The following is a 13,857-nucleotide window of genomic DNA, read 5'->3' on the forward strand; positions in this document are numbered from 1 at the left end:
CACACCATCTGCCAGACGGCTTGTGGCAGCTTGAGTGCTTGGCGAGGGGAAGCACTGGGAAAGCAGCTGAAGAGGAGAGCCTCTGTGCCCAGCTGGCCATGCCTTCCCATCCCTGCAGGCATAGCAATTTACCTGCTTCCAGTTCGTAGATGACTTTCTCATTTGGGGACGTGAACTGTGGTGGCAAGGCCTTGTTCGGAGATCCTGTGGGAGAGAACAGATAGGCCCCCATTGGGAGCTTTGTGAGAAGTGTGGTCATTGCAGCCTTGTTTGTGAAGCCCTCCTGCTCTGGTGCACATCACAAATTTGATGGTAATACCATCCTGCTGCAGAGATTTGCACAAAAATAGACCTAATCCTAGTGGCCAAACAGACCCAGATTTTGAGTATCCTTCAAAGTTCAGGTTAAGTCTAGATACAAGGTTTGGGCTTCTCAAATCAGAAGAGCCCATGCTCCTCTAAATACTCAGCATCTCACATAAATTACAACATATCCCAGAAATTCTTTTTATTTTTGCTCCTAAAAAATAAACAATTTATTGTCCTAAGCAGTCAATGCTGCTCTTAAAGCAGTAGTTTTCATGGAACTCAGCGCGTGCTCTACTGTTCACTAGGTTGTTAAGCTCCATCTACAATTCACTTGCAGGTAGGCTGAGCCCTCGACTCTGGCACAGACTTGTCCAAGCACTAGGCTGGGTAGCCGCAATCCTGTCTGACCGACTGGCACTCAACCTCAGCACACGAGGCTTTGAGGCTGCAAGAAGACTGGGGCAAGCTGGCTATTTTGGAACATCAAATAACGATGAACAGAGGGCGCTGGAGACAAAAACGAGCGAGAGTGCCAGGGCAATGCACTCACACGCCAGCAGAGGGTACCCCTGACCATCTCATGGGCTGTACCTCACCAGCCTAAGCCTGGTCACCCTCTGTCCCTTTGTTTTTCAGGGCAGGGGACATGATGGTAGGTAGTACCTCCAGCGTGATATGCTCTGGACAGTCACAGGAAGCTTAGCCCAGCAAGCAAAAATATACCAGTGACAAGTCAGTTGGGTAATGCAGATTGAACACAACCACAAACAAATCCCACGACAGACTTCTAGCCCTTTTCACCGCTTCTGGTGTTATCTACCTGCAGCTTATACTTCTAGAAGTCATTCTTACCCACCACCTTCATCATTACAGTTCTGGTGAGATTATACGTTCTTCCGTGGTCCTTGAATGTCACAATGCAAGTGTAATTCCCTTCATACGCACTGCGGACAATGCTAATGACAAGCTTGGGCCCTTGGGGGTATCTGTTGTTGAAGCCATCCACCAACTTGCAGGTCTAGAGACAAGCAGAAAACAACATTTATGCTTTGGGACTCAAAGAGATACTGATTTACATCCCACTAAGAATATTTGCTTTGGGACTACTGATATAATACTTGGGTATAGGATGTAGGTCAGACCTAAACGCCATGAACCCTGGAACACAAACTAGTACATTCACCTTGAAAATGAGGTGATGAAGCAGATGGCCCTGATGGTTTTATCCCACCTCAAAATATAGAGGATTTCAAAGACAAATCTAGCTTTGATCTAGAATTGCATTTGCAATCAAGGTGAATACCTCAGCAGAGTGAAGAGAGAAAGCAGGAAGAGACGAGAAAATGATGATGTACTCACAAATTGATACTCACACTAAAGGACATGTCCCCAGTTGATGTCAGCATCTCTAACTCTTTTGGGACTAATCATGCTACCCTGACTGACATCAGCTGAGGATGAGGCCCCTGCATTGGCAACTGGCAAATGAGAATATACAGTGCATAAACCTTAGTAACTCTTCTCTTTCTGTTAGAGAAGGCAGGAAAACCTTGGCCAGCTACCAAGCTAGTGATCCCTTTTCAGGAAGGGGTTATGCAGATGACATCTTGATTGTCATAAAACTCAAAGATATGCACATTTTCTAAGAGATTATTTCTGAATGGTACATTTCCAAATCAGATATATCCTAATGGGGCAGGTTAAGACAGGGGTCATATACCATTCTTAATGGTTTTTATTAGGCATAGGATGACTTGCTACCTAAAAAACGACTTCCATGGGGCTTTTTGTTTCATTCTGCTAATTGATTGTTGCGATGTGAATTTCAATGAACAGTACAAGTAAAGCATTTCAACTACAGGAGTGGTACTGCTCCTCTTGGCTACAAACCTAAGTTCTTCCTGAAGGGTTTTAGAGTGTGGTATTAACTTTTTATTTTTTTCTTTTCAATAGCAGATATATTTGTTGCCAACTTTTTTTACTATTAAATTTGCTCATACAGCACCTTCTACCTTGAAATCTGAAAGTGCTTTACAAAGCTGCCGGAGAATTCAGTCCCATACCCTCTGGCTGTGCATCACCTGAGAATTTCTTATTCTCTCTTGACTAAAGGCATCCATCTAGAAAAAAGCACTGGAGGTCAAAATTTAATAAAATTAAGCAGTAGTTGTGTAGGCAAGTGCCTGAGGATAACCAGGAACAGCCTAATTATCAGAGCAGAGTAGGGTAGGAATGTCTCCATCTTCAGAGAAGAAGTTTGCCAAATTATGGCAAACAGGGCTTCCATGGTCCTTGCAGAGCCCTGTTGTACGGCTTCATTCCCTGATCTCATGGGATTTGGAAAGGGGGTTATTTTCCTTAGCTTAAGAGATTGCTTTATTTTGTTGTTGTTCTTTGTTTAACTAAAAATGGAAGTTTTCTTCACAGGGATAGTGATTTGCTTGCCTTCCAGATCAAGCATACAAACCCCTTACTTGAGCTCTCTCCACTTAAGCACAGTAGTTAAAAAAAAAAAAAAATCAGTGTTAGTTCTCTTATCCAAGGACAGTTTTACTCTCAAACTCAATGGAAACAAAGCTTTTATTGCAGCTTTATTCATCTTAATGCTTTAATTGCTGGGCAGACTCTGAAATACAACTCCATGATTCTCCTGCCACGCATTCCTCTTTCAGATACAACACTACATTCCACCACTGCCCAGCTAAAGACAAAAAGTGCTTCTTACCTGGTACCACTTGACAGTTGGTGTCACACTAGCAGGGAAAAACCCATCAATATCTGGACATATGATCTTCTCATTAGCATGCTCCAGGTAGAACTTCTGCTCAGTGGGTTTTATTGAATGGCTCACACAAGAGTCTTGGTCTTTTGGAACAACCTCCAAGGGAAAGGCAACTTTACTACAGTAGGTTGTGTTTCTAAGGACAGAGGAGGACAGGGTTGATTAAACGAGAGTGGCTTACTTCTGTATCAGGGGAATGAAATAGGAATCACATGCAATAATGAGCATCGTAGCTCTGATGTGGTATATACAGCTTTAGTTGACTCATTTACATTTGTGAAAGGAAGCACCATCAGAGACGGCTGCACCAGCTCAGAAAAGCCCATAAACATGATTAACAAGCAACATCCACTCTCCTGCTGGTAAAGCAGATAATAAGGTCAAAGGCACTATGAACAAGAGATAACACGAGGAAGATCAGAAAGAGCTCTTGTGCTCAGTGCATAGCAGATGCTATGTTCATTTTGTACCACACTTAGAGACACTTTTAATTTCCTAGAAGTATGAAACTCATGAATCTTTGCCAAATTAGCATGCAGTCAAAACATCACCCCTGCATCTGAAGCTATTTTTACTCTAGGCATACAGATCACTTCTTAATGGTGAGCGCCTGTGGGTTTTGCCATGGGCTCAGCAATAATATTTTCATGGACACTTGCAGTTAGCAAGGAGAGTTGTGTTCATTAACGTTTGCAAGGCTCCAAGCACTATTGCGATGTAAATTGGCTCAGTGCTGAGTGGTCTTATAATTGTAACATTCTTTTCCCATTAACACTTATATGAATGCTCTTCTCCCTACAAAAAGATATGATGCTACCAGCATTGTTTGCCTGCTTCCATGAAAGACCTTTGATTACAGAAGCTGTACCACACAACCTACCTGAGCATGCACGTATAATTCCCTGTGTCATTGAGAAGAGCAGGCCAGAACCAAAGGGTGTCTTTCTCCTTACTGATGCGATTATCCGGGAGACGGAAGTTAATGGGCTCCTCCAGATCACGGTCCTGCCCAATCCTGTACCAGATCAGGGTTAAGCCAGCAGAATGGGCTGTACTGTAGTTGTACTTCAAGAAGGTCTCAAAAAGCGGACATTTGATCTTGGCAGGTTCCCCATCATAAATCTGGATCTGTTTCATGGTGTCCACGCCCCAGTCATCACAGCGTTCTGCAAGTAGGAAGAGCAAGGTGCCTGAGCTTGCACATCCGCAGGAGGAAATCAGTTCTGCACCCCGTTCCCTACAGCCCTTTGTCCTGTCTCCATTGAAATCAGAGGCAAAAATCTAGAGTTTTGAGTGGAAATAAACTTGGCTTTCACAAAGCACAACAAGAATGGTGTGACGAACTCTAGAGAACCTGAAAACCTCTACTTTCATCTGCAGACCTGCTATATTTCTTCCTAGGTACCGTCATGATGGGAGACGAATATGATTGCGTATTCCTGCCTAACACCAGGCTTCCTAGAGAGCTCCAAGAGAATTCAACCCTAAAAAATGGCTGCTGTGGGAATATAAGATTTGCATGAAAACAATGCCAGAGGTGTGTCCATCCATGCAGAGTGAGAGGGAAGATGGAAATAGAGGTGTCTTGAGAAAAGGAAAAAATGAGCACCACAAATATCAACCATCCCTTAGAGCTATGGGCCATTGCCCCTGCCAGAGGAAGATGGGCTGGCAGAGCTGGGAGCAGGCACTGTCTCTTCTGTGATGGATTTGTGCAACTCCTGTGCATGCTATGCTACCACTACAAATGCGAAGTGACATGTAGCATCTGTTTACAGCAAAGTTTGGGAAGGGAGGCTGAGGAGCAGGAGAGACGTTATGGAGGAGACAGCAGCTGGTTTGCTTGGGGATCACAAGCAGCCCCCCAGTGCTTTCCCCAAGTACTGTCCAACAGAACCAGTGTAGCTCACAATAGACTCAGGCTGACTGAAACCGGGCAGCAAGAGGAAAAAGCTGTTCAATGATTTTTTATTATTATTATTTAAATTGCTTCTAGTGAATAGGATCAAGACAAACAGCACGCTCAGCACTCATTTATCTTCCAAGAGCTCCTTCCCACCCTATTCCTCCCAGCCACGAGGATGCCCCATCACAAAGGGATGGGTGTGAGCAAAGCAGGGTGCCAGCTAACCTGGGATGCGCAGGTTGTTCCCAAGTCCCCGTGCTGACAGGGCAGAGGTGGCACAGCACACCTCCCAGCACATCCCTGCAGCTGCTGCAAGGCATTAGCTAGGGCAGGCTGATGTCTTAGAGCCCTAAGAGTCCAACAGAAAAGGGGTTGCTGCCTGCAGCTGCCCCAGGAGAGGTGTCGCAGCCACCCCAGAGACAGCACTGCAAAGCTTCTCTAGTTTGCAGATATTAGAAGAACTTGGACAGAAAGGAAAAACAGAATACAATATGCTCTTTGAGCCCAATTCTTCTGAACTGACTTCACAGGCCCAAAGCAGGATTTCTGGCATTTTATCTTCCTTAAATAGACAGTAGGATGTAGCTTGGCCCCAAATTCATACTTAATTAAAAAAAGCAAATAGAAACCTTAGAGAAGACAGTGCTTTAAGGCAGCAATGCTAACTCACGTGGCTCAGCAGTGTTTAGTCATGGGGAGGCAGAATTGGGGCCAATAATAATAGAAATGCTTTCTAGCTGTTTTATACATAAATGTAAATACAAACTGCATGGCTGCTTCATTATGGCAAACACCCATGTGATGGAGTGCTACATCTGGACAGTGAAATGGGCTGGGAGGAGATGGTGAGGCTAACAAGAGTCCAAGTTTTAGGAAAACAAGACCCGAGCCATGAGGAATGCCATAGCTCGTCATCTCAGACATACAGATACTTCTTGCAGAACTGCTCAGCATCACCTTCTACCTCTGCTATTGCAGCCAGTGACAAGGCTCATTCTGAGAGACCAATATCACTACCAGAAGCCTCACACCATGCAAAGGTGCAGAGTCACCCAGCACCACCATGGTGGAGGCCAACTGGAAGCAGTATGCTGGTTCATGCTGGTCAGGCTTCTGCATTAGGTCCAGTTTCCATGTAGTCAAAAACAAGACAAATGAGCCTGCCAGTGCCTGGCTCTAATTGCATGATGAAGATCTCATTAGCATTCATGCGAGGGGCATTTGTTTTCATAAATAAAGCCTTCCCCTCTGAAAGGAGCAAGGTCTCAAGGCGGGCTTGTGCCTGTACATCAGGACACCCAGGTTCTCTTCCTGGCACCTGACTTTGCAGTGTCCTCTTGGGCTTCAAAAAGGAAAATCGTCCTTATTACTTCAAATAGCAGGACAGGAGAGGAAGAAAACTATATAAAAATTACCATATTGAAATTCTGAAGTCAAGATCAATGAATTTTGCAATCATGAGCAGGTCTTGCATTTTGCAAGAGCTCATAAATCAGCATTGTAAAACTACTTACCCGTTCTACCTGAATGAGTAATTGAAAATAAATATATTGCTTTTGAGTAATCCAGAGGGGAAAAAAAATACATCATTGTATGGGCTTTGCTTTCTTAGCTGGGGGAGGAAGAGAGGCCGTTGTTCTGCACTGTAAGAGCAGTACCTGGAGATTTTGTCTCAGAGCTGGCCAGTTCACGTGACTTCAGGAATGCCAACACACCCTAAGGCTGCCCGTGTCAGGTTGTGTTCAGGTGTCCTGCACACTCCAAGCTCAACCCCAAGTGTAGCACGTAACCAAGCCAATAGCAAGCTGCTACACAGAGACCACAGCAGCAGACATGTGGCTTGAGCCTGCAGGTTGTGCTTACCACTGCACTGACAAGGCTTAAATCAAGTGGGATCAGCATTCACACTCTGAACTGGGGGCTTCTCTTGACAAATGGAGACTCAGTGAAGCTACGGGAGCTATATGTAATACCACAGTCCCTTCCACAGGGCAGCAAACAGCACTGTATCCATAACACAAGGAGAGAAAATTCTATAAAAAAAAAATCCACCATCACACAAATGTATCTTCCAGAAGTGCCTCTGCAGAACACATGAAAGCAGCCCTCCTTTTCTTATTACTGCTCATGGTTCAACTGAACCCCTTATGCTGAGCACTCTGTAACCATGCAGCAATCTATGACCCATAACACCTTCCCTGACAGACAACGCAGGCAAAGAGGTAAGGAAGATGTAAAGATGTGTATTTTTAAATATATTTGCTGCATCGACAGCAAACTCTGCCAGCAGGGGGTGATCCACCTAAGGCCCCAGAGCTTCACAGGTCTCAGAGCACACCAGAAATATCACACTGCCGAAGGTTAGGAGATTGGGAACACACAACAGGGTGAAGTGCTGGGTGACAAACACACTGGTGTGTGGCCCAAGCCAGCTGCTCCAAGACTGAATGAAGCCTAGAGGAGGGTGTTTCCACAGTCCTGTTTGGGAAGAGGGATGCAGGAATGGAGGGAGGCTGCATGGTAGAAAAAAACACCTCCAGCACAGGAAGAGAAAGCGCAGGCAGAAAGGCCATGGTACAGATGGCCACCTTGCTTCACGTGCCTCAATATAAATACATGAGCAGGCTGCTGCACTACAGCTCTACCCTGACACACTGAAAAGTAGCTTGCACACATACGTGAATCAGCAAACTTAATTCCAAGTGTCTTCCTTGCTTGGTTGCAGCCCTCGTTCATGGGAATATCTACCACCGTACCAGGGACATCAAGCTCCTCTGTTACAGGAACAGTCTGATCTGGCCCATTTCAAAATCTGGTGCTGCAACACCCTTCAACATCGGGCATCCCAAAGCAGACTGCTCCTCAGAAGCCAAACAAAGCTGAAGAAAGTGGCTTCTCCAGACGCAAAGCAGAAAATGAAAGGAGAGAAAAATAATGATATTGCTTAGCTGCACAGAGGTGAAAACAGACATTTCAGGAAGCCTTTCCCAACCTTTAATTTACTGCACTGATTTACCCCCTAGGGAACTGAACACTGAGTACACCCAACTGAAACGTTCCCTTCAAGATGCGCATGCAGCACCTATTAGAAGCACCCACACAGTCAAAATGAGATAAAATTGGTGCAATTATTTGGATTTTCAAGGGGAGACAAACTGCAGAACCCACGGATTAAAAATAAATAAGAAGAGAGCAAGGCCACATCAAGAAGCACAATGCCCTTTTTTCTCCCTCCTGTTTGGCAGTTCTGTGCAGTCATTTTAAGTATACTCTTGGTACCTCCATTTAAAGAAAATAAAATCTCCACCACTAAACCACCAGCTCCACCCTGCTTCCACCCCATCTCTCTGTCCCTCTCCTGGGGCTACAAACAAAAGCCTTCTACTAGCTAATATTTCTGCAAAGAAATATAGAGCCCCTCTTGTGACAGGCCATCCACCACACCAGCACAAATCATCCCGCCCACCACTTTCCAAATTGATGCGTCCTTCATAGTTGTCTCTAATCCTTAGGAGGGGGCCCATGCCACACACAGAGAGGGGCCGTGTTGACATGTGGGCGATGCTCTTCCCTACACTGTGCCACCAGTAGTTCCACAGGGGGCTGTACCATCTTCCTACTTTCTTCTTCTGCATTATCTTAAGGCAAAGCTGAGCTGAGCCCATCTCCCTGTGCAGAGGGCAGTCAAACCAATGGTTAGCTTGATACGAGTATCAATAAGGCAGAAAGCTGGTCCAGGAAAGCAATTAAGACTGAATTAATCACTATCACCTTTAAAAAAAAAAAAAAAATCCCACCACCCTCTTTCAAGTGCACAGCAGTTTGCCAGTGAGTGGGAAGCAGAGGAAGCCAGGCCGAATAGCGGAGCTGCTCTCGGAGTAAAGGAGGCACCAGCTGTGGCCAGCCACCACGCGTGGGTGCGCTTTCTATTCACACAGGTGCCAGGAGCACCCACACTTCCACTAGGTCTGGGGTTTTGCTTTCACATGTGCAGCCTGCATAGGAGCGTGGCACAGCATGCTCCGTGACAGCATGTTTTGTTCAGCAGCTGAGAAATGAGGCAGCGTAGCAGGAGAGCATCTTCCACTTGGCTTGTATGCCATCTGACCACACACACAGCGGAGGAAGGGTGGCACAAAGCAGAGTGAGTGAGAGCATCTCCCTGAGCTGGGAGAAGCAGCAGATCCAAACATGCTAAAATCAGTGGGTATTAGAGGACTTGGGTAGCCCCAGCCAAGATCTATCTTTTAGCACCCATTCCCACCATCTCCAAAGCAGAGATATTAGTCAGAGGGTTTGGAAGTTGGAAGGAGCTCAGCACCACCTGGGAGGCTCAGCCTAGAAGCAGCATGAACTCCACAGGAGTTTATAATCTGACTTCCATTGTGAACACATCAAAAAGAGTCTGTCATAGCCTCACTGCCTCCTTCCCCCAGCCTCTCCAACATAAGCCAAAGTGGTGCTGGCACAAGCCTCCCTGCGATCAGCTGCAAGGCACAGCGTGCATGCGTGAGATCCTGCTGCGATGGCACCAGCTATGGGGCTCCACGCTTCTCCCAGGGCTCCTCCTGCCGTGCTGCTGAGCTGCAGTGCTGCTGTGAAAGCATCTCCACGGGATGCTGCTGACAGAGCAGCATCTCCCTCTGAATGCTTATCATTTCAATACACAGAATGGACAAGAAAGGAACGAGGAAAGAGATTGTGTTTTCAGAAGCACTTATACAATGTGGTTGATAAACTTTAGGTCCTGCAAGTCTAATTCAAGCAGGTGTGACAGCCTGTGCTTGTGTCCTCTTCACAAAAAACAAGCTGTGTGAACTTCTGTTGACTTCAGCACAAGTCAGGACTTCAGAGAAAGCAGCCAGAGCATGACATCCCAAAATGACCAATCCGTAATGGAGCCCATAGCTCTCGACTGGGAGCCTCCTTACCAATCAAGCAGTCTGTAACGAGGAGAGGGGTGGTTGTTGTTTGTCTTAAGACTCCTCCACAGTAAGCTATGTGCCTTCAATCTCTGTGATTAAAGCTGTGTTTACTGAATGTGGCACAGAGGGTTTTGGTTACCTCCAGCAATCGGGCACAAAAAAAAAAGTATTCAGTTTTCTCTAGCAAGCTTGACATGTTTTCCTGAAGGTTAAAAAAAAAACACCATGAGATCAAAATGATAAAGATAGGGGTACGAACTGCTTCAAAGCCTGAAGGAGAAAAGGAGCAAATAGCTACTTTCCATCCCACTTCATTGAGGAAATTGCCACATGAAGCAAAGTAGAGCAACACAGGGGGAAGAGAGAGAGAGAGAGAGAAAACAGAACAGCCTGTTGCAATATTATCTATACAAAAGGCAGAGGTGGTTTGCCTGATTCCTGCCATGATAGAACCATGCTCAAGCTGGCAGGGACTCTTCCACACACCCAGGACATCCAATCAGATCAAGGTCCAGGCTGAACTCCTGGCCCTGCCGTGGACTTGCAGAATTAAACCTGTGCAGCCTCGTTACTGCACTGAGACAGAGTCTTGGCTGTATCCCATCCTTCTTAAAATACAGCAAAAGATCCTACACTGCGACTGTAGAAGTGGCCATCTAATACTGTAACAGTGACATTCCCAAGATGAGCTTTCTTTCATGTGTTTCTGCATTTCTACGCAGAAGGGTCACCTGTACAAAATTCACCCCTCTCAGCCTCTCTGTGGCCAAGAAGTGAACACTGTTCCTCTCTCCTTGCCAGGCATGATTCTGGCTGACACAGAGCAAGGCTGAAGGCTGCAGTTACATATAGACACCCTGGGTAGCTCCATCCTGCAGGTTTTGTCTCTACCTCAGGGCCACACCCTCAACTTTATGCCCTCCAAGTGCCATAAACTTCTACAACTGCAGTAACTCAGACTGGTATGGGTGGTTATAAAATCATGTCCTAAATTAGGACAGCAAGAAGCTGAGATGGGAAGAGTAGGAGGAAGTCAGGAAATCCCAGGAGAAGATGGTGGGGGAGGGATTTAGTCTCTTTAGAAGACAATAATGTAGTTTAATCTATTTTTCTTTTGACTTTACACACTAAAATAAGCTTCTCAGCTTCTGGGGCTGTCACAAATCATAAGGAAAATAAGGCCACTGGAACCCCATCAGTAGAATAAGAGCAATACAGTAATAATCCTGAGGAGCTGCACAGGGCTTTCCATCTTCAAAGTGTTTTACAGACAGTAATTTATTAATCCGCAGATTTCCCCTGGCCACAAGTAACTACTCTGCATCTCTGCAGAGAGCAGGGAGACACAGGGTGCAGACTGGCACTCGAGAGGTAGTGCAGGAGGCAGCTGACTTCCCAGGCCAGACCAGGGCTCCTGGCTGCCCTACAGTCACAGCTGTCGGTATAAATCCATGCAGGATTTGAGCCCATGCTGAGCTCATCCTACCACACAGCCTGCCCAATACCCCCTGGGCAGCTCTCGGAAAAATTTCTTACGCAAGCACGGTGCCTCCTGGCACCAAAGGATTATCTATGGACTGCTGTTACCTGTTAAGTTGGTATCTAACACAGGCCAGCTTTGTTTGAAGACAAAGGGATAACATTATTTTGTATTCATACTGACTGTTACAGTCTTAGACTGGTTTTTCATCTCTTAAACCACTGTATATCTACATCACCCCAGTGTTGTAGAAGTCAGAAGATTGAAACTAGGTTCAGTGGTTTTTGCTGTCTTTTCTGACTATATAAACATTTGGGTTCATTAAGCATTGTACAACACAAGTAGAGATCCAAGCCTTATTTCCACCTTCAGGATAACTTAACTGAGACAAGGAAAGCAGAAGACCCTGAATACCATTGCAAACAGTGTCCCTGAGGTCACATGTAAGGAATTCAAACCCAGGCACTGCAGATTATATATACTTTCAAGACCAGAAGATATTTGCCCATGTGCACAGCATGAACAAGTAGTAGATTTATGCATCCAGCTGAAGTGACAAATCCTTTCCCTTCCCCAGGCCTGTTTCTACCCCACACTGGGTAGCTACCTTCACTAGCCTGCTCCTTCCACTCATCACCTCCCCTTCTGTCCTCCCCAAGCAGACCATGCCCTGACACAAACCCAATCCACCTTGTCAGCTGGGGCTCATCTCCATGCTAATTGAGCCAGCAGAGGTGCCCAGGCAAACAGTTTATATCCATACATAGAGCCAGCTCTCATCCACACAAAGTCCTGTGAAACTGGGCTCCAAGGCATCTGAAAAACTTCAGCTGAATGCACCTAAATATCCCAGGTGCCATCGTGCAAGGCCCACACCTGTGTGAACCTGCTTGGTGTCAGGAGAGCACTGGGGCAGCTGCAGGACACATCCACCCTGAGGTCCCTCCCCAACGTCTGCAGTTCAGGAAGAAATTAGACTGCCCAAACACTGTACCATTACCAGAGTGTTTCCAGTCTCCCACACTAGACTATTTATGGCTTTGCTGGGGTGAAACGGGCTTTAGCTGCCTTTCGATGCCAGCCACAGAAAACTGCACAGCATAGCAGAGGGTTGCACAGGCGGCTGCCCCTCCATCCAAACACAAACAGCCATGGAAGCCCGTTAGCAAGAACAGTAGATGTTCTGACAGCCAAACTGGCGTATGGCATACACAAAACAAAAAGAAACTCTACACTGAACAGTGGGTCTGCCATCCACAGACATCCAGAAAGTTAAATGCATACACTATAGCGGCTTTGCTGAAGGAATGTTTTAAGTGGTCGTATGTCCCATGCATCACCCTTTGACATTTATCTTCCTGCAACACTCCACAATGGCTCTAACTATCCTGTACAGAAAACCTGAGTAGGAATATTTAAAAAGCACTAGACACCTCACAGAAAAGCAGGAAGGGCTCTGTCAGGTCCCTTGGCACAAACCTGTGTAACCCAAATGCCAGACTCATTCTCTGGGCCTTCAGAGTTGATGCCAAATTTCCTGGGCAGCCCCCACCCCATCAGACCCAGCTCCCAAAACCCTGCAGTGACTGCCCAGGGAAGTCACCATACTGCTGTGACAGCAGAAGGACGTCATGTCAGTGGCAACAGAACGGCAGGTCCAGAAATCCACACAAGCAGGGATTTTCCCTGAGAGCAGTGAATCTGCATGGCTGGGTCCTTCTTCTCCAGGCACTCCTAACACATGGGGAGTAGCAGAAGAGACCTGGGCCGTGCATTCATTCTCCTCTGCTGTTTGTGTGCCAGCACTGTAGAGAGACAAGCACTTTGGGGGGGGCTTGCTAAATCCCCAGGGTTCATTTCTGAATGCTGTCCCCTCAAAGCCACTGCCTGTTCTTTCCTCCCTCCCCCTTGCCTTCTGCAAATCGTGCTGTCTCCTTCCACCCCCAAATAGGAAGTCCAGAGCCGAGACGCACACAATCTGCCTCTTCACCAGAGCCCGGCTGACTGCGTGCCAGGGGAGCCGCGAGCATGACAGCATATTTCCTGTCAGGAAAGTGACTCAGTGAGACGGCTGCAAGAGCTCCTCTTACCCGAGAAGTTCCCCTCTCCCCTTGCGTTGCTGATGCATGAGTCAGAAGCCAAGAGCCAGAATTTCAGTCCCCTCCGGATCCAAGCAGAAATAGAAGACTTCAAGCCCAGGTCCTGCCTGCAACTCCACAACAAGTCGCTGCCACGTGCTGAACCCTGTTTTTGTCCCTTGCAGAAGGGGAAAAACAACGCTGACCAAGCAGGGAGCCTTGAATTTGCAAAACGCTTTTAGTCAGAGATGGTGGTTTCCACTATCAGTTTGCTTACGTACCCGATCACAACATGCTCATAGCCACTGTGTGTGAGCACTACACAACCCCTACATACAACCAGCGTTGGTAAAACACAAAGACAAAGCATTTTACAC

The 13,857-nt window shown here is 46.5% G+C and overlaps 1 protein-coding gene across 8 annotated transcripts in view; it reads right to left on the minus strand.

The window, feature by feature from the left end:
- IL1RAP (interleukin 1 receptor accessory protein) overlaps positions 1 to 13,857 on the minus strand; it is a 45,832-nt gene that overhangs the window by 15,767 nt on the left and 16,208 nt on the right. For all 8 annotated transcript variants that reach the window (XM_035334539.1, XM_035334543.1, XM_035334544.1 and 5 more), the window contains exons 3-6: positions 3,972 to 4,257; positions 3,035 to 3,227; positions 1,162 to 1,327; positions 133 to 204 (exon numbers count right to left, since the gene is read on the minus strand). In XM_035334539.1, the coding sequence (XP_035190430.1) occupies positions 133 to 204; positions 1,162 to 1,327; positions 3,035 to 3,227; positions 3,972 to 4,257 (717 nt within the window). The remainder of the gene's footprint in view (positions 1 to 132; positions 205 to 1,161; positions 1,328 to 3,034; positions 3,228 to 3,971; positions 4,258 to 13,857) is intronic.

This window comes from Oxyura jamaicensis, chromosome 9 (genome assembly GCF_011077185.1).
Source record: "Oxyura jamaicensis isolate SHBP4307 breed ruddy duck chromosome 9, BPBGC_Ojam_1.0, whole genome shotgun sequence".
NCBI classification, from domain to species: domain Eukaryota; kingdom Metazoa; phylum Chordata; class Aves; order Anseriformes; family Anatidae; genus Oxyura; species Oxyura jamaicensis.